At 43.5% G+C, this 27,643-nt stretch overlaps 1 protein-coding gene across 3 annotated transcripts; it reads right to left on the bottom strand.

Annotated features, from left to right (window-relative positions):
• Positions 1-15,903: 15,903 nt before the first annotated feature.
• PDP1 (pyruvate dehyrogenase phosphatase catalytic subunit 1) lies at positions 15,904-26,715 on the bottom strand. Of its 3 annotated transcripts, none has more exons than XM_034763286.1 (2): positions 26,394-26,715; positions 15,904-20,238 (listed from the first exon to the last, which is right to left on the bottom strand). In XM_034763286.1, the coding sequence occupies exon 2, from the start codon at positions 20,192-20,194 to the stop codon at positions 18,590-18,592; it is 1,605 nt and encodes a 534-aa protein (XP_034619177.1). In that variant the 5' UTR covers positions 20,195-20,238; positions 26,394-26,715; the 3' UTR covers positions 15,904-18,589. The 3 variants fall into 3 exon arrangements, with proteins under 3 accessions (XP_034619177.1, XP_034619174.1, XP_034619175.1); XM_034763283.1 differs by lacking the exon at positions 26,394-26,715 and adding an exon at positions 25,887-26,125; XM_034763284.1 differs by lacking the exon at positions 26,394-26,715 and adding an exon at positions 25,443-25,464.
• Positions 26,716-27,643: the final 928 nt, after the last annotated feature.

Here is a 27,643-nt window from a genome sequence, read left to right as displayed (position 1 = left end):
TGTTGTGGGCTCTTATCATATCCATTATGTTCTATTTTTCTCCTCTCTTTACTTTATGGTCGGTTGGGTTGTCACTATGGAGTTCTCCCACCCTTGTAGTACCATGTCATGGGTAGTCAGTAGTCATCCAGAGCTGTAAGAAATGGAGGTCTGAGGATTCAGTTCAACTCATTAAGGCTTATTTGTCATGAAAAGTGACCCAAGCATTGCCAAAACTTAAAAAAGAGACAGACCCCTCAGGTCTCTGTCAGAGGCAGTTGTAATCCATGCTGGCTAAGGCTGCATGATGTGTTTGATTTCCTGTGATCATTTGTCAGCAGTGCTCATTTCTGTACTGTTGGCAAGTTGCTACATTGCATGATGCCATCTCTCTCCTTTCTTCCAGGGTCAGACACAGGCACTTTTTGATGAGATGTGTCTTATAATATGTGAATGTTTTTCTTGCACTTGTTTGTATTTCTGATATTGGAGTAGAAAATATATCTCTGTCTCAATCTGTCCTTTGTTACAGGGGATGCACAATCACTCTTCTCTGGGTTCAGACTATACATTGTACCTTCCTGTTTCTGCTTCCAAATTATGGTGATTGATTCTGTATTTGGTGAGAGTCTGCCTTCGTTTTACACATTTCTCTCTAAAGGGTTGTCTGCTAGTCTGATAGTTCTGTGTAGCAGTTTAATATTTTGCTGTTTTAGTTCTTCCTAATGACTCATATTTTTGTGTTTTAAGTGCTGTTCTACCCTCTTAAGCAAGTCCATTTGCTTCACCAGTCAGGCAATTAGCACAGTTGAGTTTGGGAAGTAATGGATCATGGATCATGTTTTTACATGGACTTTATTTTGGATCCTCTAGCACTTTGTGGTGGAAGGAGCAAAGGAACATACAAAGTTGACTTTTATTGATGGCACTCTAGTCTTTAGTCATTATGGAGCCTTACTAGTTCCAATGAGCAGTAATGGCTAACTCTGTTGTAGGACTGTCCTTGGAGGTTATGACAAGAGAAATGTAGCTCTCCATGGATGAAATCCATCCTGCACAGACTGCCTATGCAAGATTGGACATGAGGGAGAGAAGGGAATGGAGAGGCAACACCAGGGGGTTTCTGCATCCCTTGAGGGTGAAGCCTGAGAGAAAGTCCCATTTGTAGGAACCACTTTTGTAGGCTGGTATAAAGAGTATGTAACAAGGCACTGAACACTGGGCTGCATGTGTGCATCCCAGTGTGCCTACTACTGCCCTTGGACCCTTTAAAACTGGGAGCTGTAGCCTTAGGGTACGTGGTTAGGATCCAAAATGTGACCATTTATAAGACTTCTTTGCCTTTTAGCTGAGAGCAGCAAACAGGAGAAACCCAGGGTCAGAGCAGCCCTCATGGTGGTGATGGTGCAGAGGAGGTGTTTATTGTAGACAGAAAAGGCTGCTAATGTGTCTTCTCTCCCATGAAAGCTGGGGCTACCACAAGGGAAAGATGTGTCCTGTCCTGTCCTCTCCCAGCTGGCTGAAACTGGTAAGGCCTCCGCTGGTTATTACTCAGTAGTTTCAGCTGATTTGTTCTGGTTTTGAGTTTGTGTTTTGGAAATAAAGCAAGCCCTGAACAAAAGGAAATGGAGACCTGTAGCTGGGCTTTATTTTCTGTCCCTGTCTGGTGAATCAGCACACTGGCCTAGAGAGTGGCATTGGGGGTGAGCCAGGGCAGGAACCAGGGAATCCATGATTATATGTTTGCAATGCTCCCAGCATAATGCAAAAGTGGTATGGGGGACCCTCATCCAAATCACCAATACAGTTTTTGAATAAAACTGGGCATCACACAACCATTGTGTCAGCTCATTGGTCACCTTCCTCCTACCCCAACCCAATGCTTTCCCTGTTTCTCATCATGTTTTCTTTTGCTGTCAGCCCATGTGACAGTGTGCAGGGCCAAGTCAAATTGGATTAATTTTGTAATTAAGATGTGAGGAACAATATCAGATTCTTTCCTAATCAGCAAATATCATATATTACAGCTACTGTAGCCCTTTTGAATACAAGTTTTGCAATTTCCCAGTCTTCCACTGACAAGCGGTGGTAAACTCGATGTGTTGTCCAGGTTTGTCTGAAATTATGTGGCGATATATGCCATCCTGGAAAGTTTCATTTATGTATTGCATTTAGGCGAGAGTGGGTTGGTATAGACAGAGAACCTGTGGTATAGTCAAATGACCTTCCTGCATCATACAGTCTCATTGCACTGTGAAGTCATTACAATGGATGACATACTCCTTTAGGGCTGCATTAAACCATAAAGCTCACCCCTGAGTAAGGGGCAGCAGGAGGAGCTCTGGGGAAAAAAATACCTCACAGTCATCTTTCCTTCCCTGCTCCATACTTGTTTCCAGGATAAGGGAGAAAAGGAGAGAAAGTTATTACTGCAGCCCATAAAAAGCTTTTCTTCTCTCCTGCTAGCTAGCATGTATGTTGGGTGGGTGGGAGGAATCCTCATTCTTCTCTGCCCACCACCTCGGGGGAAATATCAGGCATGCAGCACCTACTCTTCCCTAAAAAGAAGAACGGGAGTACTTGTGGCACCTTAGAGACTAACAAATTTATTAGAGCATAAGCTTTCGTGGACTACAGCCCACTTCTTCGGATGCATATAGCTATATATATGCTGTAGTCCACGAAAGCTATATATATGCTGCATATAGCTGTAGTCCACGAAAGCTTATGCTCTAATAAATTTGTTAGTCTCTAAGGTGCCACAAGTACTCCTGTTCTTCTTTTTGCGGATACAGACTAACACGGCTGTTACTCTGAAACCTACTCTTCCCTGCTGCCCACAATTCAGTGAGCCTGCTTTACCTTCTTTCTCTGCAGGCCACATTCTGGCGCGGCACAATCGGACCCTTATGAAAGGTTTTGTGCTTTGCTCAGTTTGCTTAGTCATCCATAACTTGAAAGAGCTTAAACTGAGCTGTTTGAACTATTCCCATAGTTTCGCAGAGCCTGCCTTACCACTGACTTGCTAGGTGAAGCACTGGCATTCACGTTTGCTTCAGGGTATTGAAAGGTAATGGAATTTATTTACAAGTAGAGGTGTGTGAATAACTGATTTTTCAAACCAAAAGAATCTTTTCTTTCAAGCTGATCCCAAAAGATTTTTTTTTTCCAGTGGACCAAAAAGAAAAAAAATCATTTTGGTCAGACAAAACATTCATTTTGTTTCTGATGGGTTTTACCTTTTAATGTTTGTAAATTTAGAAATTAAAAGTCATTTTGAACAAAAACAATTGAAAAATTTCATTCAGAGAATGTCAAAATGTAATGTTTTGATTTTTTTCAGAAAATTTTTAAAGTTTTTTTCCTGTTTAAACAGTTCAGCAAATTGGATGTGAATTCCCAAAATGTTTTGGCCAACCTCAATCTGCATTTTTCAGTAAAGAAAAGTTTCTGCTCTATTGACTATTAAGATTGCCAGCGTGGTCCCTTGTTATCAGCAGGTAGCTAGTAGAATGGGCATTTCTAGATACCCATCCAAGCACAACAAAATTATTTGTTAAATGAAACATGCAACCATACAAATGTTTCTAGAACATTCTTACTACTAAAAATCTGGTTCAGGCACACCTTAAATATTCCTGTGTCTACCCCTACCCTTCAGCTGAAGCAATTCACATGGCTTCTGTGCATAGCATAGTGTGATTATGGATTAACAGGTGTGAACTCTGCACAGACTCTGATCATGGAATCTCTAGTGCTATATCTCCATAGGCAAAACAGGCAAACATTGCTTTCTAAGGACCTACAATGAGTTTAATAAGAAGTACAACAAGCAAGCAAAAAAACCTGAATAATGAAAAAGACTCAAGTTAGCATATTCTATATCTGCCATTTATTAACAGAGCTGCCCACTCCCGTGTCTACTCTTTCATTGAATTTTTCAAGAAAAAAGCCTAGTAGCCATCACGTTGTTTGCTTTGCACCAGGCTGACATAAACCAGCTTCCTCATAGGAACATTTGAGCAATGCCCTTGGCCGTAACAGAGTGGCCAAACTATTATCTGGCTCCTGATACTGCTTCCCTTCAAGTCCGTTTCTTCCTCTCTGGTAGAAAAGAGCTTGTTCCTTGGGTAAGGAGTCCAAAAGGAGTGGAAGTTAGCAGATGAGCATTCCACTCCATTTAAACAGCAGAGGATGGAGCATTGAAATCGGAAAGTTGGGAATGAGAGCTGGAGAAGAAAAAGTATTTTGCCAAAATGGAGAAGCAGGGAGAAAACAAGCAAGCAGGCAAGGAATGGCAGTGGGAGGCAGGGAAGGGTTTTCCCCTCCTAGCAGATCTCCACAAGAGAAGTGGAAATGAGGTGTAGAAAAGAGAATGCCTAGAAAGGGGGAAAAACCCACAAGAAGGAACAAAGAAAATTACTGACATGGGCTGCCCCAAGACACAGGTGTTTATGTAAAGGTGTTTTGAGGTGGGGGAAGCAACAAGCACAACAGCATTTGTTCAGGAATTTCATTTTGAGTTAGAAGAGGAAATATAGGAGGGGGATGAGAGGGAAAGTGATGCTCATGGTGTGGCAATGCAAAGGTTAGAGTGGTGCTGAGTGAATGGGAAGGTGGTACTTGCACTCTGATACTTAACGGGTTACCCTTGCTATGGGGAAAATAGGGGAGGGGAGTGGTACATCTTTTAGGTGACAAATCTGAGGAACTGTCCCAGATTGAGGTGTCATTAGAGGAGGTTTTAGAACAAATTGATAAACTGAACAGTAATAAGTCACCATGATCAGATGGTATTCACCCAAGAGTTCTGAAGGAACTCAAATGTGAAACTGCAGAACTACTAACTGTGGTTTGTAACCTATCATTTAAATCAACTTCTGTACCAAATGACTGGAGGATAGCTAATGTGATGCCAATTTTTAAAAGGGCTCCAGAGGACACCCTGGCAATTACAGGCTAGTAAGCCTTACTTCAGTACTGGGTTGAAAATATAGTAAAGAACAAAATTGTCAACGCATAGATAACCATAATTTGTTGGGGAATAGTCAACATGGTTTTAGTAAAGGGAAATCATGCCTCACCAGTCTTCTAGAATTCTTTGAGAGGGTCAACAAGCATGTGGACAAGGGGGATCCAGTGGATATAGTGTATTTAGATTTTCAGAAAGCCTTTGACAAGGTCCCTTACCAAAGGCTCTTAAGCAAAGTAAGCAGTCATGGGATAAGAGGGAAGGTTCTCTCATGGATTGGTAACTGATTGAAAGATAAGAAACAAAGGATAGGAATAAATGGTCAATTTTCAGAATGGAGAGAGGTAAATAGTGGTGTCCCCAGAGGTCTGTATTGGGCCCAGTCCTATTTAACATCTTCATAAATGATCTGGAAAAAGGGGTAAACAGTGAGGTGGCAAAATTTGCAGATGATACAAAACTACTCAAGATAGTTAAGTCCCAGGCAGACTGCGAAGAGCTACAAAAGGATCTCCATTAAACTGGGTGACTGGGCAACAAAATGGCAGATGAAATTCAATGTTGATAAATGCAAAGTAATGCACATGGGAAAACATAATCTCAACTACACATTTAAAATGATGGGGTCTAAATTAGCTGTTATCACTCAAGAGAGAGATCTTGGAGTCACTGTGGATAGTTCTCTGAAAACATCCACTATCCATTAGGAAAGGGATAGATAATAAGACAGAAAATATCATATTGATATGGAAAGCTCACTCTCCCAATGAACCTTTTCTGCCAATGGACTTTGATTTTTGCCCTACCTGTGGTTTCTTTAGTGAAGATAACACAATGTATCTGCTACAGCTGACATGGAGCTGGTTTCAGCACCTGGACCAACAAAGCATTTAAAAGAGCCCAAAACACACAGCATCATCCACTTTCCATTAATGGAATGCAAAACAAAGACATTTTAAAATTGAGATGTTTAAAAAAAGAATCTATGCATGCCAAGGAGGAAGGTAATTTTCATCATTGTTTAAAGAGATCAGGAACTAGTTTCAAACTTTGGCTTCTATAAGCCAGTAGTTAAGATTAGCAGTTGTTATAATAAGACAATATTGTTTATTGACAATTCTAATATGCATATCACCTGATAAGAGCCTGGTGGGATAGAAGGGCGGTGGGAAGTGAACATATACTACTTCATCCATTGGGAAAGTTTTCTATAACAGAAAAATTAAAAAGCATCGATAATGTTAAACTAAAGAGTGTAATAAGTGCTAGCAGTGTTAGCATTTTACAACAGTGTGGAAAAAACTTGCAACTGCTATTCACAATATATGTGTGTACATAATTAAAATTAGAGTACAAACTCTTACAGGAAGGGGCAATAATGATTTGTTTGCACTGCAATGAAACATGCTGTCAGTGCTGAATAAATAATTTACCCCTGAATATACTGGCTAGCCAGTTTCCTGGGTTAAGGGTGAACCTCTACAGGTGTCCTTGCTGTAGATGAGAGAGGATGTGGTTTTGTGGGAAGTGGAGCTGATACAGAATTCAGACACACCCCGCTCCACCCACGGAATGAGAAACAAAACATGGAGAGTGACGGTAGCGACTCTGTCCTGGCACAGATCCCAGAATTTGGAGGCTCAGCACTTGGCAGTTAGTTGGGTGTTTTAAAATGAAAATAGGACTGTGGAGAAAGAAGGGTGAGAGACAAGAATGGACTTCAATGCAGAATTCAAAGGACGAATGAACTCATCCCAAAGTGTGCTTCCCTTTAAGCAAGCAAACTTTAAAGAGGAGGAACAGATAACTGTTCAAAAGAGTTAAGTAGCAGCCAGGGCCGGCTCTAGGATTTTTGCCACCCAAAGCAAAAACAATTTTGGCCGCCCCCCCCCCCGCTTATTTAATTACCCCACCCCCGGCCCCACCGCAACTCCGCCCCTTCCCCAAATCCCCAGCCCTGCCTCCTCCCCCCAGGCTCTCAAGCCTAGGAGGGAGGGAGGGGGAGAAGCAGCGCCGTGCCGCGGCCACTCGGAGTCTCCCCCTCCCTCCCAGGTTTGGGAGCCTGGGAGGGAGGGGGAGACCCTGAGCCGCCGCGGCGCATGAAACAGCTGATTCGTGCGCCGCTGCTCCCCCCTCGCTCCCAGGTTTGAGAGCCTGGGAGGGAGGGTGAGTTGCGGCACGCAAATCAGCTGTTTCGCGCGCCGTGGCAGCAGCAGCGGAGGTGAGCTAGGGCGGCCGGGGCACATTTTTAGGGGCGGCATTCTGGCGCCGGCCATGCCGCCCATAAAAATGTGCCACCCCAAGCACCAGCTTGTTTTGCTGGTGCCTAGAGTCGGCCCTGGTAGCAGCCAATAAGATTATTCAAATTCCCCATTAACATGACTAACCTTTAACATAATAATAATGAAAAGGCTCTGATCCCTTAGTCTTCCAGACATTTTAAAATATTTTAAACATTAAAAAAACCAGCAAAATACTGCCGAGAGAAAATGTTATTTCACTTCAAAGGCCTGGTATTTAGAATGGACCTTGCTTGGCCTCCTTTTTTGGCTTAAGCAAATGCCTGAAAAGCAAAAGTGAGGACACAAACTGTCTGATGTCTGGGCAGATTCACTTAGGGCAGTGGCTCTTAACCTTTCCAGACTACTGTACCCCTTTCAGGAGCCTGATTTATCTTGTATACCCCAAGTTTCACCTCACTTAAAAACTACTTGCTTACAAAATTAGATATGAAAATACAAAAGTGTGATAGCATACCATTACTGAAAAATTGCTTACTTTCTCATTTTTACCATATTATAAAATAACTAAATTGGATCTAAATATTGTACTTACATTTGTGTATAGTATATAAAGCAATATAAACAAGCCATTATCTGTATGAAATTTTAGTTTGTATTGACTTCACTAGTGCTTTTTATATAGCTTGTTGTAATATCTAGATGCGTTGATGTGCCCCCTGGAAGATCTCTGTGGACCCCCAGGGGTACGTGTACCCCTGGTTGAGAATCACTAGCTTAGACCATGTCTACATGGGATGTTAAATTGGATTAGTATGTTTGTTCTAAATATAGCAAATTAACTAATCAAACTGAAGTGTGGCCCACATTGCTTTATTATACTGATGTATGGTAGTTTGTTAATCACTGTGTCCACACAGGTCTGCACTTCCCCTTATTAACCGTACAGCATTCTGAGCAGTTACCCCATGGTGCAATGATCCACCACTTGCCTCTATGCATTCTGGGATTTTCTTCCATTATATTGCATTGCATTATAGAATGCCTACCAGAAGCTACAGGAATTCTGTAAACTCTCATGATTCCTCTCCTGGTATTCCGTAATTCATCTGTATTTTGCTACCGCCATTTTTTATTTGCTGTCAGACAGCATGGAGGACACATTGCTGAGCACTGTGATAATGATAGTCATTAGAATAAATAGGATGATGCACATATTGGCAAACACACAGCTGGCTGGATTTGGGTCAGAGGGTTTTGAATCCATGGAAATATGACTACTGGTGGAGGAAATATGACTACAGAAGGATGAAATTGAGCAGTTACTTCTGCAGCTTTACTCAGTAGAGTACTACTTCTGGGCTCAGTCAACTAGCACTGACTGGGGAAACAGGATAATGATACAGAACTTCGATAACCAGCAGCAGTTGCATAACTTCAGGATGTGGAAGACCACTTTCCTAGAGTTCTGTGCAGAGCTCACTCTGGAGCTGCAGCGGCAGAACACCAACATGAGCTTTCCTCTCAGTGTGGAGAAAGGTGGCCATCACAACTGGGAAGTTCACCATGCCCGCTGGCTTCTGGTCAGTAACTAATCAGTGTGGTATTGGTAGGTCAACTGTTATGGGTGTTGTCATGGAGGTGTGCAGTACTATTCAGTGGGTGCTACTGTGCCACATCATAAATCTTGGTGATGCACAGATTGATCTTGCAGAGAAAGGGTTCCCAGACTGTAAAGGGACTATTGATGGGACCCATGTGCTTTTCCTTCCCACCATACCAGGCTGAAGTCTTTATCAATAGGAAGGGGTTTGTCTCTATGGTGACACAAGGCATGGTTGATCACCCTAGAAGGTTCACTAATAGTAACATGGGGTGGTCTGGAAAGGTCCAGGATGCCAGGATCTTTAGAAACTCAAGCCTCTTTTCTGGAATGAGCAAGGTAATTTTTGTTTCTTCCACCCAATACAGAAATTAATGAAGTTATGATTCCTCCTGTCATTCTGGGAGACTTAGCTTACCCTCTGTTTGCCTGGTGTATAAAAATGTTTACTAGACATCTGGCCAAGAGACAAGAGTGGATTAGCTATACCCTGAATGGATGAAGGGAAGAGTTTCTGAATATTATGGACAGCCAAAGATAGTGCCTCTGAAAATTGCCCCAAGTGCTTAGAGAAGCAGGGACAAGGAGACATTGTGATCTTACTTTGAGGCTGTTAGATGTTTGACTGCATGTGTGTGTTCTTTCTGTATGCTGCACTGGCTCTGGCCAGATAGCTTGTACAGCAGGCTCTGATCAAATTTCTCAATAAGACCACAAGACTTGGTTTAATCGCGAAGGCACCTAGCCAGGTTTATTGCCAACGAAGCATGGTGCTAGTGCCCCGGATCAATGGTTACAGGTACACTAACACATGTACGCCCATGACAATAGACCTGCTCAGTCAGTGGCGGGACTTTCCACTGCCCCCTATGCCAGACAAAGGGTTAAAGCAAGGTATCCCATCATTTATACACTGAGACAGACAATCTGGGATAAACAACTGGTGTTACATGACATGTTTGTTACCTCCCCGGGTACTTTTACTCCTGATGTTTCAGACAACATATCACTATTCATCACTTTTGTCAAACCATTTTATCATGTGCTAGGTTGGGGTGTTCTTTTGCTGGCCTGCTGGAATGTGTTTACATATTCAGTGTGTTTTATAATGCTAGCAAAACCGGTGCCGAGTTCATGTACTGGACACTGACTTGCAGGCAAGCACCTGCTTTTGACAGGGCCTGACCATTGCTCACAGCATAACTTTTGCTGCCTTTGGTTCAGGCCTTGCACCAGGCTCATGCTTCAGGCTCTCACTTCCTGCTACAGCAGCCAGCACATAGCTGTGTAATGAATATACTGTAACCAAGGAAATGACTGAAAGGTGTTTGTGTATTGATTTTATTAGGACTTGAGACCATAAGGGTGATATTACATAATTGATGAGGGAGCTGTTCCACAAGGATTTTTTAGCTAACAAATAAGACTACTTGAATAATAACTAAGAACACAATGCAAACTTAAGACCCATGAAACCATGGCATGCCCAGAATACAGTGCTCAGAAGCTCCTATAGGTGGGGCACTTGAAACAGTTCTGCTTCTCCATCTCCCGGTGGGTTGAGTGGCATGGAAAGCACCTGCAATTAGATTGATTGAAAGGGAGGTCACAGAATACACCTCTACCCCGATATAACACGACCCGATATAACATGAATTCGGATATAACGCGGTAAACCAGTGCTCCGGGGAGGAGTGGGGTGGATCAAAGCAAATTTGATATAACGCGGTTTCACCTATAACGCGGGAAGATTTTTTGGCTCCCGAGGACAGCGTTATATTGAGGTAGAGGTGTAGTATGTTCACCATAGTCCGCATGACAGTACAAGGGTGGGGGACAGTGCTTGACCTTTGTAACAAAAGATGTCGTAGCATAGTTGTTGGCTTCTGTATCATGTCCCTTTCCAGGGCCATACATTGCCTTTCAAGCCTTTGGGATTGCTCCTGGATACCCTCTTTCTGCCTTTGTGGCCCTCTAGTGTGATGCAGGCATTAGTTTCCTGAACTTTTCCACTCATCTTTTTTCCTACTTTGGCAGTTTGAAAGCATTTTAGCAGGTGATAAGGCTGATGTATACAGAGGCAGTGGTGGTGTAGCTACTAAGGTAAATCAGGAAAAAAGCAAAGCTACACATTGTCACAATGCTAGCCCTATGCCAACACTGCTGGAGTGTTTTTCCTGCAGTTTTCTAATGCCAGTCCCATCTTCTCTTCCCATGTGGGGGTTTGCTTTGGCATGGTGAGCTGTTTCTAGGATCCCTATACAAATACTTCATGGGAGTAGCTAGGGTAAATGAGTCCATATATTAGAGCAGAAATCGGCAACCTTTGGCACGTGGCTCATCAGGGAAATCCGTTGGTGAGCCGCGACGGTTTGTTTACCTGCAGCGTCCACGGGTTCGGCTGATCGCAGCTCCCACTGGCCGCAGTTTGCTGTTCCAGGCCAATGGTGGCTGCGTAAAGTGGTGGCCAGCACATCCCTCGGCCCACACCACTTTCTGCAGTCCCCGTTGCCCTGGAACAGCAAACCGTGGCCAGTGGGAGCTGCAATCAGCCAAACCTGCAAACGCTGCAGGTAAACAAACCGTCCCGGCCCGCCAGTGGATTTCCCTGAAGGGCCGCGTGCCAAAGGATGCCGATCCCTGTATTAAAGTATGTTACATTCCAGTCGATTCCCAGTGGACACAGAGGGGTCTTGTTACAAAAGGCAATGGGCAAAGTGGGAAGATACTGAGTTCTGGAAAACACCAGTTGCATGGGCATGCCCAAGAAGCCACAGGGATTTGCAATGTATGTGCCAAAGTGGAGCACTATCTTTTACCTGAAAATCTCTTCTGACACCTGTACCTCAGTCCAACATGCACAGCAAAATAAACCAATGTTTGCGTTCAGCCAAGTTTCTGAAAAAGTTTAACAATGCTGAGGACGTGATTAGAAATGTTTTGCAATCTCTATGCATTTTGGAATTCCTGTGGAGCCTGATTTTGGCAATTTACCTCAACAGTTAACTGTAGCTAAAATCTCATTTGTAGCAATGTATTATGACCCAAAATACATTTTTCTACTGCTGTTTTTGTCTGTTGCTACAACATGCCTGCCATGCAATGTGTTTGAGTTGTTTTCATGAACTGTGATGCTGACATGGGTAGAACAATGATAGACAAGGAGGGAAAGGAGTGAATCGCATGCAGTTCTGAAAGGATGGGATAGGGGCAGTCCAGGTGGCTGATGACTGGGGGATTGGGCACTTGAGGGAAAGAAAGCCTTTATAGCTTTAACACTCCAGCCAGGATGTCAGTTTTTTGGGGAGTGGGGAGGTTGCAATTAAAAGCAGAGCAGGTAAACCAGGGAGACAGACTGTCAGAAGCTGGAAGTGATCACTCAATAATTGCCTGTTTTGTTCATTCCCTCTGAAGCACCTGGTGTTGGACACTGTCAGAAGACAGGATACTGGGCTAGATAGATCATTGGTCTGATCCAGTATGGCTTTTCTTATATTATTACTGTAACTAAAAAAGCTTAAATCCCCTTTCCCTGTACAGCTTATTGTAATACAGCACAACACTTACTAGCAGAGGTTCCCTTTGAAGTATTTTCAGGGTGGCTGTACATGTGGGACTCTTATGTACTCTGAGTCCAGCATGCCCTACAGTTCCTGTCTGTCTGGAAAACTGTGCTCCTGCTCAGACCCCATACTATATGTGAGGTCTAAAGACACTTACCATGCTGTCCTGGGGTGCTTGCACTGTTGTCTGGTTTGCTTTCTGGAAAAAAATGTCCACCACATCATTCTTTGGGGGTGGGGGAGGTGGAAACAGTCAAGCTGCTCATAATATGGACAAGTAGTAGGAGTATTACCAGAGATCCTGTTCTTGTCCCTTGTCTTCAAGTACTTCTGCAGAAGCTCCTTTGTTTTGACTTGGTACTGGGACAAGATCTGGGAGCAGCCACTCACCTTCATTTGCTCTGACAGCATCTTGTAGATGACTGCATTCCAGTTACTCTTCTCTCCAGCTCGGACTGGATATGCAGCACTCCATAGGTGGTAATCAAGACCAGGAACTGTGAAGGGATCCATGCCAAAGCGGACAGTGTTGGGGGTTGGGGCAGCAGCATCACTGCTATCCTGGGTATACAACTGAATGTGTTAACTCAGCACTATCTGGTACTGAAGAGGAGCGCATATACCTGCACCATGCCAGCATTTAAACAGAGGTAATGTCTGGTGAAGATGATGCTCCTCCTCTGGCGGTGGAGATACAAAGGTAAACTGATTCAGGCATAAAGCAATGCACTATCGGATAGCAGGGAATGCCTGATAGAGCTAGGTAGTTAGGAATGTGTTCACATGAACCTTAGAGGAACTATATCCTGAAGAGTTACTCCTGTTTCAAAGAGGATTAATTACTGTTACCTAAGACACCAATTTTGATTAAATAATGCTTGTACATGGATACAAGGCACTTCAAAAAAAAACCCCCAAAAAAACAAACAAAAACAACCCCAAACTAAAATTAATCTTATGCAACTTCCCAAAGTATAGAAGCCCATAGAAATGTACAAGTACATCTATACCTGCAAAATGGTTCCTCCTGGCACTTGTGGTTATAAGAGAAATACAAATACAAAAACTACAAAAAAAAATACAAAATACAATTTTAATACAAAAACCCATCAAATCCTTAAAACCACAACCTTAAGTATCAAAGTACACCATAGCTAGTGTCACAATTTAAGATTAGTGCTCCTCTTTTCCTTCAGGGAATCCTGGCCAACAGAGTGATTATATTCACTTTAACATGGATATATCTTCAGAATATGAATTAAATATAAATTGTAACATTGAACTGCTTAACTTCTATTTAACGAGTGTTGTGAAAAGTTATTCAAGGCAGCTCCTACGGATTTAGTGTGTTTTCTTCAGTACCTCCATCTAGGAGGCATTTATTTTTGCAGTAGAAGCAGAAGTGGTGGGGTTATTATATACCAGTGCTAGAGAACTAACATTGTGCATTGGGGCTCACATCATCTATCCCATAAGATAGCTTGAAGTAAACACCACATATCTGAAGGTTAGGTTGCAGCAAGACAAACTATAGGAAGGGTATATATTTGCATTAAAATGCAATGGTGCTGTGAAGTTGCTTTAGGCAAGTTAGGAAGCAGGAGTGCCCCAACAAATATCAGTTACTATTCTACAACAGTGTTCTCTCCCACAGCACTTAAGTTTAAATGCGGTCTTCACTTGACATCAACTATAAACAAAATTTAGGCAAGAAGTTAGTTCTATCTGACTTCAGAAATAGTTCCTCCCATCTACTCCTGGGGGAATTCTGGGCCACAGTGGATGCACAGACTTTATGTCCCCCACGGATTTCTTTGCTTCTCTGCAGAAAAATGACTTTCTGATGGGGAAGCAAAGGGAAGCCACAAGAGTGGTCAGGCAAGGTCCCCATCCCCCCAGCAGTATATTTTGGGTGCCCAGGGCAGCTAGCAGAGAGGTAAATCACTACAGGGCAAGGGGCAGGATGGGGAATACCTGGCTGGTAGCTGCTACCCTGCACTAGACTCAGCTGCTAGTCCCAGCTGGGCTGGAGAGGATGGGGCTTTTTTCCCTGCATGGCAGCCAGGGCCAGGTCAGACCCATCCCCAGATTTCTCCCCCAGCTGCAGGAAGCTCTGCAAACTCTCCCCCCCTTCCTGCATCCATCACTTCACAGCTGCAGGGGGAGGGATCCATGTACAGGGAGCTGCTCCCCCATCCACCCAACTCCCATGCATCCAGACCCCCTCCTACCCAGACCCTCCTGCCAAGCCTCACCCACCCACGAGCCCCCTTTCCCCTGAACCTGGACCACCCCAACAAGCCCCACTCCCCCAGCATCTGGACCCCCCTGCTGAGCTCTATCCCTCCCACACCCACCTGCTGAGCCTCAACCACCTTCACCTGTACTCCCCTACAGAGTCCTATTACCATTGCACCCAGAACCCCCCCAACAAGCCCCTGTGCACCCAGATTGCCCCCACACAGAGCCCTCTCAACCCACACCTGAATCCTCCAAATTAAGCCCCTCCACACTTGCATCCTGCCTTGCTGATCCTACCCACCCACAGCTGGTGCACCTGGCACAGAGGGGCAGGGTCCTGGGGTGATTCTGGGGCAGGCCTGGTCAGGGTTGGATACAACCTTACCGCTGAGTCCATGTCCCAGGGGGGAGAGGGGAGCTGCATAATGAACTTATACCTTTATGCAGCCAGTGGACTGTGCTCCCCGTGGCCATGCTAGAGCCTCTACATTTATTTGACAAATAAAATTTGCAGAATTTTAAAATATTGTGCATAGAATTTTTATTTTTTTTGTGCAGAATTTTTTATTTTTTTGGTACAGAATGCTCTCAGGAGTACTCCCATCCTCCTCTTCTACATTCTAAATCCCACCACCAAAAAAATACTTGGGAGTGCCACAGTACTGACTTATACCATTGCATCACATATTTGTGCATATTAGACATATTAGTTTCCTTTTTTCAAATTGAGTATGGTCCACTGCATGTCATATTCATAATAGAAAAGGTGCAGGCCCCAAGTTTAATAGAGAACAGTTTGAGCTTGACAGTTGGTGTTACCCTCCCCTTTCTTCTTGCCTGGTCATAACCAGGCTCACCCACCAACCATCCATGAAGATTAACAGGAAGATCAATACAGGATATACACAGTAATAATAATAGTAAGTATGGGAGAGACACAAGCTTCACAGTAGCTAGGATCAGAATTAAAGACAGCAGTATAGTCCAGTAGCCAAGGCCCAATGCTAGGAGTTGAGACCTGCATTCTCAAACTGGCGCTAACTTGGTGTATTACCCTGGCAAAGAAGTCGCATCACTCCTATTTTCCTACCCAACCTTTTGTCTGCCTTGTTAATTTAGAATAAGATTTTCAGAGCAGGGACTGTCTCACTAGACAGTGTTGTACAAAGCCTAACAGAATGTAGCTTCAATTCTGGCAGTACTGTAATGTGTTAGAATTCTCTCCCATAGCCAGGCTTTTAGGGGAAGAAAGGCAAAATGTTCCTTGTGTGCTGCAGAACAAAGTGTTACCTTAAACAAAGTGACGTCTGTATAACTGATCTTTTTATTGAAGTCTATTAGAAGACGGTTGTAGATTATGTCATATGGCATTCAATAAGTACAGTTATACTGCCTCAGTTCACTGCATACATTTTGAGTAAATCTCCAGCCCATACATAAATACTGGTTCATTTGATCCTATATATGTGCATCTTTTGTATGAAAAAGATTTTTATAAGTGACTACTGTACACAGAGGATCAGTGTTAGGTTTAACAAGTTAGGTCTTGTACCAAACCCATATTGAGAGCCACACATTAAACATTTCAATATATGTATTATGTTTAACAGTAGAAAAGTGTAATGAAGTCTAAATAATGTAACAGTTTAAATATATTTCGTAAGGGAATGAAAGACAGCATAATGGAGGACAAAAGAGCATACTAACTTATCTAATGACATTTAGTCATTAATATGCAACATACAAAGCCAATGATGACTAACAACCAACACTTGTTTGGGACATTATAGTTTGTTCTCTTCCCCCCCGCCCCCCAAGGTCCAGTTTGTCATTCACATTCCAGACAACATCCTCAATTTGGGGTGGGGCAGGGTGAAGGAGGAAATGAAGCAAGCTCTGCTGTAAAGATCAAGTTTCTTCTACCCACACAGGGAAGACCAACATATTTTGTTAAGGCTGCAGGCAGTTAAGGCTGCACAGCATTTGTATGATGAAAACAGTGTGTACTATAAAGTTCAGTGGTTGTGGTAGGCTTACTTGGTAGTATTAATGTTTATTGGAAAACTCAAGTAGCTTAATGACCAACCAAGACAGGATATTATACATGTTGTAAAAACATAATTTTAATTTGACTCAGAAGATTCCTTAAGTAAGTTAGTTATAACAGAGAACTCCAAAAGGGAGTTAACACCTTCCTGACTTTTTTTTAATAATTATAATGCAACATAGAAGATACTGAACATGGTGACCTATAACTGCTCCAGGGCCTCTAGAAAAAAAGATCACAACTATTTACTAGGAGAATACATGTAATCAAGAAAGTTTCTACAATAAAAGCCAGAATGATAAGTTTTTGAATTAAAGGAATACCACTAAGTGTATAAAGGGCCACTGATGCTATTTGAATTGAGAAAGCCCTCAGTTTCATGTTATGCTTATTTAGATATAAAAAGTAAAAGAGGGACTGAAAACTTGATATGATGGCCTCTATGCCTACTTTAGAGTCATGTGTTCAGTAGTTACAGTTGTACAAAATTTAGTCTGAAATACCATGTCATCTCCTTTTAACTTTGCAATTCAGTCATTACAATACAGAGAAACATTTGAGACTTTCTTCTGTCATGAAATTGTGGATGCAAGAGAACATGCATTCACTGATTGAGTTCTTTCAAAGGATTTACAGTAACTGATGTTGTAATGCCAAGAAAGCAACTATCGTTATGCATATAACATGCAGGCCACTTAGTTTTCTCTATTAGTACACCTATGTACAAGCTATTTTAATCTTTATGATGTTTTCAATTTACCAACCTATATAAAACATGAGTTAATTTCCCCTGACATTGATATTTAAGTAATCCAGTACATGTGACCCAGCTGAAACTACCACAACAGAAGAAGTTAACATTAGTGTTAATGTACTGAGCCACCAAACAGTGATTTTCTAGTCTCTTCAGAAGTTCATATTAGAATTCATCATGTGATTAGAGGAGATTTTTGGTACCAGACAGTAGTATTGCCTGCCAAGGATGTGACCTTTTGAACAGGCATCACAGTTCTGACTGAAAATACTTCCATGTTTTGCAAAAGGCAGAGTTATGGTTTCATACTGCAAGATGAAGTCTTCCATAAGGGAATTTTCTTATGCAGTTGATTTTTCAGTGATGGCAGAAAGATATTATTGCCCTTAAAGTTGTGCAAAAAAAATGCCCCCCAAAAGCAGAAGACTGTCAACATGAGGGAATTTAAGACTGCATTTGTTTAAGCTACTATGAGATCCCAATATGCTTACCCTAGTTATCTTAAGTTCTGGTTGATTATGGCTTAAAGAGTTGCATTTGAAAGTTAAAAATACATATATATTTGCCTAGAATGTTAAGTGAAGAATGACATTGTCTAAGCAAAATTGGGAAAAAAAAAAAAAATCAAGGATAGAGTTTATCAAGTTAGTTTCCTATTACTTAAAGCATCTTCCTTTCCCTAGGGAGAAAAAAAAAATAAAGGTCAAAACACCACACATACATGCAGAATAACCATATCTACTTTGCAGACAAAAATTCATTCTTATCAATTCTGATATTCAGCAAGATTCCTATCTTTATCTAGTAAGATAGCCATATAAATATTTACAAGCAGATTTTGTTTCATGACTAGTCAAAACAATGTGATGATTAATAGTTATCTATTCCTCTCTCTCTCTCACCTACCCCTACCAAACCTCAAAATATTGTTCTAGCAGCATTCATTGATTCAATAGTGCAAACTTGTTTCAAGTCCCTCTTTCCATGTTGTGCCTTCTTCTTGGAAGACTTAGTTCAATAGCACTTTCCACAGTTAATAAAACTTTGGGCAATGGAGGGAGAAATGTACTTGCACACATTTTAATTCCAATGAGCAGACACTCTGGTTTGCTCACCAAGTATATTTTCATCTTCTGATCAGACTAGTCATTGTTATGACAACTTTGGTAAATTGTACATCCATTTAAAATTCAGAATTCCTCATTTTGACATGCATCTACAATATGAGAGTTGAACTGCACCACAATAATTGTAATGTCATCTCTGTACATCCTAGCCAACTCTTCTGGAAGACTAAGCATCTTGGACAGCCGTTCATGATCGACAGTGCCAAACTCATTATTTCCCACTGCATGACGTATCAGATGAGTTGCTGCATTCTGATCTTCAAATGCCGAGGAGATTCTGGCTCTCCTTTCTGTTAGGAGACCGTGCATCTGTCCCAGAGTTACCTTATAACCACCAACAGCTATTGGCTGTTGGTGATGAACTCCAGTGAGATACTCTCCTACAATTCTAACCACGTCCTGCCTATGCATGGTCTCCCACAGGCCATCTGTAGCCAACACCAGGAATTTATCCTGAGGCCTTAATTTGTGATGTATGACCTCTGGCTCAGCTGTGAGATATGGAGGAGTGTGATAGTTAGGAGGGATAAACTTGGTATACTCATTGTCATTCAACTGATCTGGGCCTGATTCTATAACTCTCTTCTGAAGTTCAATGCTCCACTTGAATTTCACATCACCAAAAGCTCTGAAAGGCATCAATAAGCCTAACAGCCTATCTTGTTTTACAACACTTTTCTCTTCAGACTTCGGGTGCTCCAGTTTTACTCGTTCTATTTCACTTTCATTTTGTGCATTATGATCGTAGGACAGAGTGACTGCAGACCAAGATCCATCTTCTTCTTGAACACCAAGCATTGCCCTGCTGTCACCAGTATTAGCAATATGCAAATCAACACCATCTACATGAGCCACGCAGGCAGTTGCTCCTGAAAAGGCCACTCGCAGTACCAAGTAATTGAGAAAAGAGTTTGGATCTCCCACTTGAGCTTCTAATGAAATATCATTATCAAGCCTCTTGAAAGCATTAATTAAAGCCTCTTTTACATCAGTAGTCTCTCCAGTGTTGAGGTCTATGAGCTCCTGCCAGTAAGTTCTTAAACTGTTGAAATACAGTTTGGAAGCTTCCTTACTAAAATAATCATTGGGATGCTTGTGCCACTGTAAGATGGGTAACAGGGCATGGCCACTCTCCACTGCATTTTCTATTTCAAGTAGAGTCTCATGAGGTAACAAAGAGACAGCAATGTAGTAGAAGAGTCTTTCACTGACAGCCTGAGCACAAGCACAGCCTGCGTGGCCATCAAATACACCTAGAAGCATTCCTCTTGTTTGTAAGCATGTCGCCGCACTCCTCCTGTCTTCTATTGGAGCATTAGCAGGCAACTGGTTGCTATCAAAGCCAAGAATAGAACTTACGTTTTTGCCATCAAATTCTGGGACTTTAAAGCTGTATTCATTTGCTTTCAGAATGCTGTTGACCTGTGGAGGAGTGAGGTAAAATCTCTGTGGTGTGGAAACATAGCTCCTTGCATGGATAAACTGATTAAAATTTTCTTTTGGACAGAGCGTTGCAAGTTTCTTCTGAGGTGCACATCTCAAATGATTGTGAGCCAAATGAGGTGACAAACAACAAAGATGTTTGTGATGGCAGTAGCACACTGTATTGTATATCCTGCCAATCTCGCAGTTACGAATCAATGGAAACAGTTGAGTTGGTGCTGGCATGGCATCAGAGAACAATGGCAGTCTGGAGCTTCTGACAGGAATTGCTGAAAGACAAGAGGGAAAAAACACAACATACCACTAGGTTTAGTGACGCAGTTAGCATTAACATAGATAGATTTATATCATAGAAAGCTTAGCTATAGAACAAAATAAGTTAGCGTTTCAAGACAGTGAGGAAAATAGTAAAGTTGATGAAATTGTACACCATTATACACCCACACCTGGAGTCCCTTTAGGGAAGGGGAAGAAGGAAAGGCAGTGTAAAAAAAATGCTTGCAGAAGTGTATCATCTTGTTCAGGAGCAATGTGAACTATACTGTACTTAAATATTTGATTTAGATATTTTGGTCTTCGGTACCAGACACAAAGTAGGAAGTTAAATGAGTACCATCCTTGTATGGTTAGGCGGGTTGCTAAAATAAATTCACAAAGAAATTGGAGGCTAGTAAGCCACTCCTTGGAAGTCTGCTTTCACTTCCCAATCTCACTTCCTGGGCCACCAGGAGCCAAAGGATGCTGTGGAGGGGGCAAAACTAATTCCAAGCTAGAAGTGGTGAGGTGAGAAGAGTGCCTCAATGCTGGCAGATACAAGGAGCTCTGAAATTCTTCAAACTGAGGGCACATCTATACTGCCCTGCAATTCGGACTAAGGGGGGCACAAATAGCAGTGCACACCAAAGTGCTGCGCTTTAACTCACCCATGTGGATGATGCAGGTGCAAACTGAGTCTATGAGTCCCAAGTGCACACTAAGTAGTTCTCTTTGAAGTTTCTACACAAATATCATTAAGTCTCAAGAGCATTAATTAAAGCCTCTTCTACATCAGAAGCCTCTCCAGTGTTGAGGCTCCTGCCAGTAAATTCTTAAACTGTTTAGATTAGTTTGGAAGCTTCATTACTAAAATAATTATTGGACTTTCAAGGGAACATTAGTGCAAATGTGAGACCTTTAGGTTTATGCCCACAATGTCCATCTGGGAGAGTTACAGAGCAACACGTGGGTGCACACTGTGGGGCAGTACAGTAACTCCTCACTTAAAGTCACCCGGTTAACATTGTTTCGTTGTTGATCAATTAGGGAACATGCTCGTTTAAAGTTGTGCAATGCTTTAACGTCATTTGGCAGCTGCCTGCTTTGTCCACTGCTTGCAGGAAGAGCAGTCCAGTGGAGCTAGCTGGTGGGGGCTTGGAACCAGGGTGGACCGGCAGCTCCCCGCTCCCCTAAGTTCCCTGTGCAGCAGCTGCCCAGCAGGCTAGCAATTGCAACTGTCCCTCCCCCCATTGCCATTTGCTGCTCCTGCCCTCTGCCTTGGAGCTGCTCCCCGAGACTCCTGCTTGCTGTGCGGGGTGGGAGGAAGAGGGGGATAATGTCAGGGTGTCCCTCTCCCCCCTGCTCCTGCACCCCGCTTACCCCATCTTCCATAGAGCAGGGGGACACACGACAGAGCTCGGGAGGGAGGGAGAGAGGGAACTTGCTGGAAGCAGCTATGTCTCAGCAAGCTGATCTAATTAACAAGGCAGTGTACTTAAAGGGGAAATGCGCATCTCTCGCTCACACTATGCATGTCTCTGTCTGCGATGCTGTCTCCCCTTCCTCCATTCCTGCTGCCTTCTAGAGCGTGAGAATTAACCCTTGAGGGCTCAGCCAATTGTTAGTTCATCATTTTGCAGTAAGGCATTCCCTGGGAAATATCCCACCCTCTGACTCCTCCACCTCAACCAAGCTTCACAATCATCATCACTGTGTACCAGTATTAAATTGTTTAAAATTTATAGTGTGTGTTTGTGTGTATAAATATAGTCTTGTCTGGTGAAAAAAAAATTCCCTGGAACCTAACCCCCTCATTTACATTAATTCTTATGGGGAAATTGGATTTGCTTAACATTGTTTCGCTTAAAGTTGCATTTTTCAGGAACATAACTACAATGTTAAGTGAGGAGTTACTGTATAGACATAGTATCCTGTCTAAATTAGGCCTTCTAGAGGGGCCTACACAAAGTTATCTGCACTGACAGTTCTATTAACTTTAGGAATGCCCCCTTAAATTGAGAGTTTGAAAACTAAAGATTATAGCATAAATGAGCCAAGAGATTCATACCTGTAGATTAAGTCTTATAATAATGGCCTTCTGCCTTGTAGAAACAACTTGAGAGCATCTACATTTTCAATTACTAGAAACTATAGTTTGTTCCAATGTCTTATTCTCAGGGGAAAAGTGTCCAGAATAAGATGTTAATGTTCTTTATTTAAAAAAAAATTCTCATTACAAAACTAGTCTCTCACTTATAAACTAAAAAGGGATTTTTTTTTTTTGTAGTTAAGGCTTTTATTTGCAAGCTTTGTGCAAGGGGACAGGATGACAGATTTCAAATCCCCACCCCAAGATTAAAAAGTGGCTTCTTGCTAGAAAGGTTCAAGACAGGAGCTCTACTACAAAGGAATCAAGCAAAAGTATTCTACATAGCAACTGAATAGATTACTCAAGAACAACTCCCCTAAAAAGAAGCTACCCTGTTTCCCCGAAAATAAGACAGTGTCTTATATTAATTTTTGCTCCCAAAGATGCGCTAGGTCTTATTTTCAGGGGATGTCTTATTTTTCAGAAATGAAAAATGCCTTATTATCGGTGGATGCCTTATTATCGGGGAGGTCTTATTATCGGGGGGATGCCTTATATTACAACGAGAGGCAAAACTGTAAGTAGGCCTTATTTTCGGAGGATGTCTTATTTTCGGGGAAACAGGGTAGGTTGAAGATGCACTGACCACCACCACATCACTCCAGATAATAGTCCCTGCTAAAGTCATACAATTAAAAATCAGTACATAAGTAATGTTACTAATCAGAATTGTGTGATGCAACTAACTTCAACAGTATTAAAGAATGCATTTGCCCCGCTATAAAGGTGGTCACATAATGAACCAAGTATTTGTTAATAAACTGACAAATACCAATGCCAATATAACATTTGGTGATTACAATTCAACCAGCTCTATTACTTCTCAGTTTCATTCTACTTTTTCTATAAGATCATGGTATCCCTTTTCTTCATGTGTCATCAGCACATTTCCTCTTCCTTCACTCCCTCCACACTCTCCTCCCATTTTCCCCTCAAAAAGTTCCCCTCTTTAGGTCTGTGTATTTTTAGATGAAACAAACACACTTCCTCTTTTTAGCTTCAGTCTCTCCCACCCATCCCACTCCCAGCCACATAGCTCAGAAGTTTTACCAGAGACCTAATACACTGAAGACTATACCCCTTAGTAACAATAGGCTGCCACCCCAATCCTAAGTGAACATGCAGCAGAGCAGGCAAGGCTCTCTCCAACCACAGACTACTTTGAAAGGGCAGGGTGCTAAAATTCTTACCAGCATGCTGTCCCCAGACTCAGCTCAAGGGCTCTATCATTTAGGTCAGCCTCCAGCTAATAACCATCTAATACATTTGAAGCTGCCCTCCCACGCAGGCTTTAGAAGGGATAATATTCCCTGTCATTTTCTCGGCTCTTGCCATAAGGTAAGTGGGTGTGAAAGTCTCCGCTACTCTACCCCTCCTTCACCTTTCTGTATTCAGCTATAGTGGTGGTGTCTCTGCTACTCTACTCCTTTTCTAATTCTGTTTTTGGATCTTCATCCACAATGAATAGCTTTAGTGTCTGCCTCAGTGAAAACTGACTCAATTGTTGTCTGTTTCCATTGCACCTTATGGGGCTCCTAAAACCAGCTGTGAAAACTCATAAAACTGGTTAGTTTTCACTTCTGCTGTTGTCCACAGCTTTCCCCAGCTTCAGCAGATGTACTGAAACACACCTGTCTGTAGACTTAACAAACAAAGCACTGCACTGGTTTACACAATTCATATCTGGACCATAATAAGGTCTAGGTTGCTTGATTTATTTATTTTTAAAATTAGAGTGAAAGCTTATAACTTGTCAAAGTTGATGGCATTCACCCAAGAAAGCTTCCAACTTGACCTGGGCAAGTAGGTTGGAAAGGACAGGCTTGAACACACACACACAAAGTATTCCAGTATCACTTCGCTAGCTAACTCTAATAGTCCCTTCTATTACAGAAGTATGCAGAAAGTTCTATATACATATTACTTTTGAGGGTCATGTTCATGTAGCATCTTTTTTAGCAAGACAAAAAAGTCTCAATAGGTTCTTTAGGTATACTTATGGTCAGAAAAGCGGATATTGGGTGTTCTGTATTTTTTCTTCATAAGATGTTTATTGCATCAAAATTTTATGATTGCTAATTTCAAAGTCAAATTGTGTTCAGCTTCACAAATCACCCTACCCTAGCAATTTTGTAGAAAGAACTCTGCTAAGTTTTTGTTGTTTGATCCATGATGAAGCAAAAATACAAATAATGTTTTGCAGCTGTATTGGCTCTGCAGTGCCACCAGAGGTTAAGTTAGCGAAAACCTTATCTGTACCAGTTTAAAAAAAACCCACACCCATCAACAACATAGGGAAAACATACAGAGAGAGGACGTGAAGTAAAAGTGAAAAGCATTGAGAAGGCAGGCTCACGTTTTTCATTTTTGTTTTTGTAACTGCAAACATACTTAAGCTTTTCCTTGCCCTGTATGCTTTACAGCGGATCACATCCTATACTGACATGTGCATGAGCAGCCTATTTTGAACGTTAGCATAATGAGCCAGGATTTATTAAAGCTAACAGTTAAGTGAAGTGCTGAATTCACTGACAAGGTACAGAATTACTACAAGCCTGCTCAGTTACCCCTATAAACACTGATACAAAGTATGGCCTCAGACCACAACTAGACAGGATACTTTCATGGTGGTCCACACAAAGTTTAAGAACCAAGTAGTGAAAATTTGGTACAAGACAAGACAAAGAAACAGGAAGAACTCAAAGGCAAAATTAGTTGGAAATATTACTAGTCAGCTTGTCAAGTGATTAGAGCCAAGCCTTCCTTAAAAGAGCCTCCAGGGAATGGCCTGGAAATAACACTTTTCAGACCATAAATGCTTTATAAACATTGTGTTTATAGCTATGCAGATTCCAGATCTTTTTATAGTGCTTATCACAATAGTAATGTACTATTTAGGTATGAATATATAATTTTATAACATTTTTAAGGCCCTGGAACATTTGTTTTAGTCAATATATTAAAAGTCACCATATTTTGGTGCTACACAAAAAAAATTTGGTTCCTCCCTAAAAAGTACTAATGATTAATTGCATCAGAAACCCCCATATCTTACAATATGAAACCTACCCCATGCCAGTTTCAAAAGCCAAACAGAGCTGTTCAGGAAAATGAACCAGTCTAGTCTATTGAGAATGGATGCTGGGGAGAGATGAACCATTAGGCAGGAGTTTTAGCTGGTCAGGTGTCAGCCCCCATTAAGAGCCAGCTAGCCCTTCTCTCATACAGGCAGTGGTTCTCAAACTTTTGTACTGGTGACCCCTTTCACATAGCAAGCCTCTGTGTGCAACCCCCCTTTTAAATTAAAAACACTTCTTTACATACTTAACACCATTATAAATGCTGGAGGCAAAGTGGGATTTGGAAAGGAGGTGACAGCTCCCTCCCCCCATGTAATAACCTGGTGACCCCCTGAGGGGTCCCAACCCCCAGTTTGAGAACCACTATCCCTTCTTTAGCTCCCACCCGACCCCAGTCCCAGGTACTCAGCAAGGATGAGTGCAAGATACATACCGATCCGCCTGGGCCCAGGACACACACACATTCTCCTGTCACAACAAGAAGCCGCCAACATCCACAAAGCAGCAGGACCAGCCCAGGGAAAGCAAGGCAGAGAGGTTACCAAGGAGAGCGCGGAGAAAGAGGAGCAGCAGCAGCTCTCCAACATTGGAGGGAGACAGACGAGACACACACAGGCAGTTTGTGCCACCAGCGAGCAGCCTTAGCAGCAGCCGCACATCCTTGAGGATGGAGCGCGAATAACCCTACAGCGGCCCCCGCACCACAGCCCCCGCGCACATCAGCCTCCCCCGCCGCACCGGGAGGCAGCGCGCGCCGCCCCGCCACCCACCACGACGGCACCAGTCCCCGTCACACACACCCCGCCCCCGCCCGGCTCCGGACGAGCGGCACAGCGGGGTGACGCAGCCCCACAGCAAGGCTCAGCGGCTCTGTGGACGTGCCCCCCGGCTAGGGCACTCGCGCAGCCCGCCGCACGCCCTGGGCTGTGTGGACACGCACCTGGCCAGCTCTGGGGACGCGCTCCCGGCCACAGCCGGGGAGCCCCTGCCTGCGCGCCCGGGAGCGGGAGGGGAGGATGGCGCGGAGCTGCCAGACCGGCGCGCCCGGCTCCTGCGCGCACCCAAACGGCAGCGACCGAGGAACACCCCGCTGGCGGGGGTGATGACGCGCCGCGGATTATAACCCCCTGTCGCTAGGGCCGGGCCGCCCATTGGCTGCGTGGGGAAGGGGCCACATGACGCAGGAGGCCTGGACTCACCGGCGGTACCGCGAAGCGGTCCCAGCGCAGCGGCCCGACCCCTCCGAGCTCCCGGGGGTGACCCGGCCGGAGCGGGCGGGGCCGGCGCGAAGGGGGAGGGGCGCCCACAGCTCTGCCCCTTTGAGGCGGGACGCCCGCCGCGCGAGAGCCAGGCCCCTCCCCCTGAGCCGCAGCCTAACGGGAGATGGGGTTGCCTCGCCTCTGCCGCCCTAGCGCGGGCCCCCGCCCGACCTCTCGGCAAGGGCAGCTGCTGGGCCGGGCGAGCCGTAGCGCCCTGACTCGCTGCCTGCGGGGAAACCTCCCTTCCCCAGGCCCCTTTGCCTCGTACTCCCGCCGGAGTCCCGCACCGCTGCTAAACCGGGCTGGGGCGCAGCCCTGCAGCAACGTGCCTCCCCGGAGCACAGGTGCAAAGAGCCCGAGCGTCTCCCGCTGGGACCCTCAGAGCCTGCCCGCTCTCCTTCCTCAGCTTGGGGCAAACACAGCCTTGCCGCCCCCTGCTTTCAGCCGGGGGGAAGGGAGTTCTTGCAGTCCTCCCGCAGCATAGCCATTTTCCTCTGGCCATTTACTGTACTATCGATTTGCCTGAAAAACTGAGCTACTCGTAAAGCAGCATTTAACATCTGTCCTTCCGTGGCCCCTATTGTACTGGCCTATTTTTAAATACCACCCTGCTGAAAATCCTCAGAAGGTACCTCCTGGGCTGAGCAGCAGACTGGAAAACTAGAGCTTATTGCAAATTAGAGAAAACTCCTCTTCCTTGAATTTGCACTTCTGGTTTATGGACTGGCCTCAGACTCAGACTTTCTGCTGTACTCTTCTTACATGTGTCTAAACCACTGTGCTCTTCCACAAGCTGCTAACCCACTCGCAATAGTCAGATAAAGTGCAGAAGCATAGGGGTGTTGTGTTTTTTCCCTCTTCAAAGATTTTATGCATAAGGAGAGAAAGGGAGAAACATCCTTTCCATCAACTTTCTCCCTCTTTGTACAAC

The sequence above is a fragment of the Trachemys scripta genome, chromosome 2 (genome assembly GCF_013100865.1).
Source record: "Trachemys scripta elegans isolate TJP31775 chromosome 2, CAS_Tse_1.0, whole genome shotgun sequence".
In the NCBI taxonomy this organism is placed as follows: domain Eukaryota; kingdom Metazoa; phylum Chordata; order Testudines; family Emydidae; genus Trachemys; species Trachemys scripta.
This window is presented reverse-complemented; position numbering and strand designations above follow the sequence as displayed.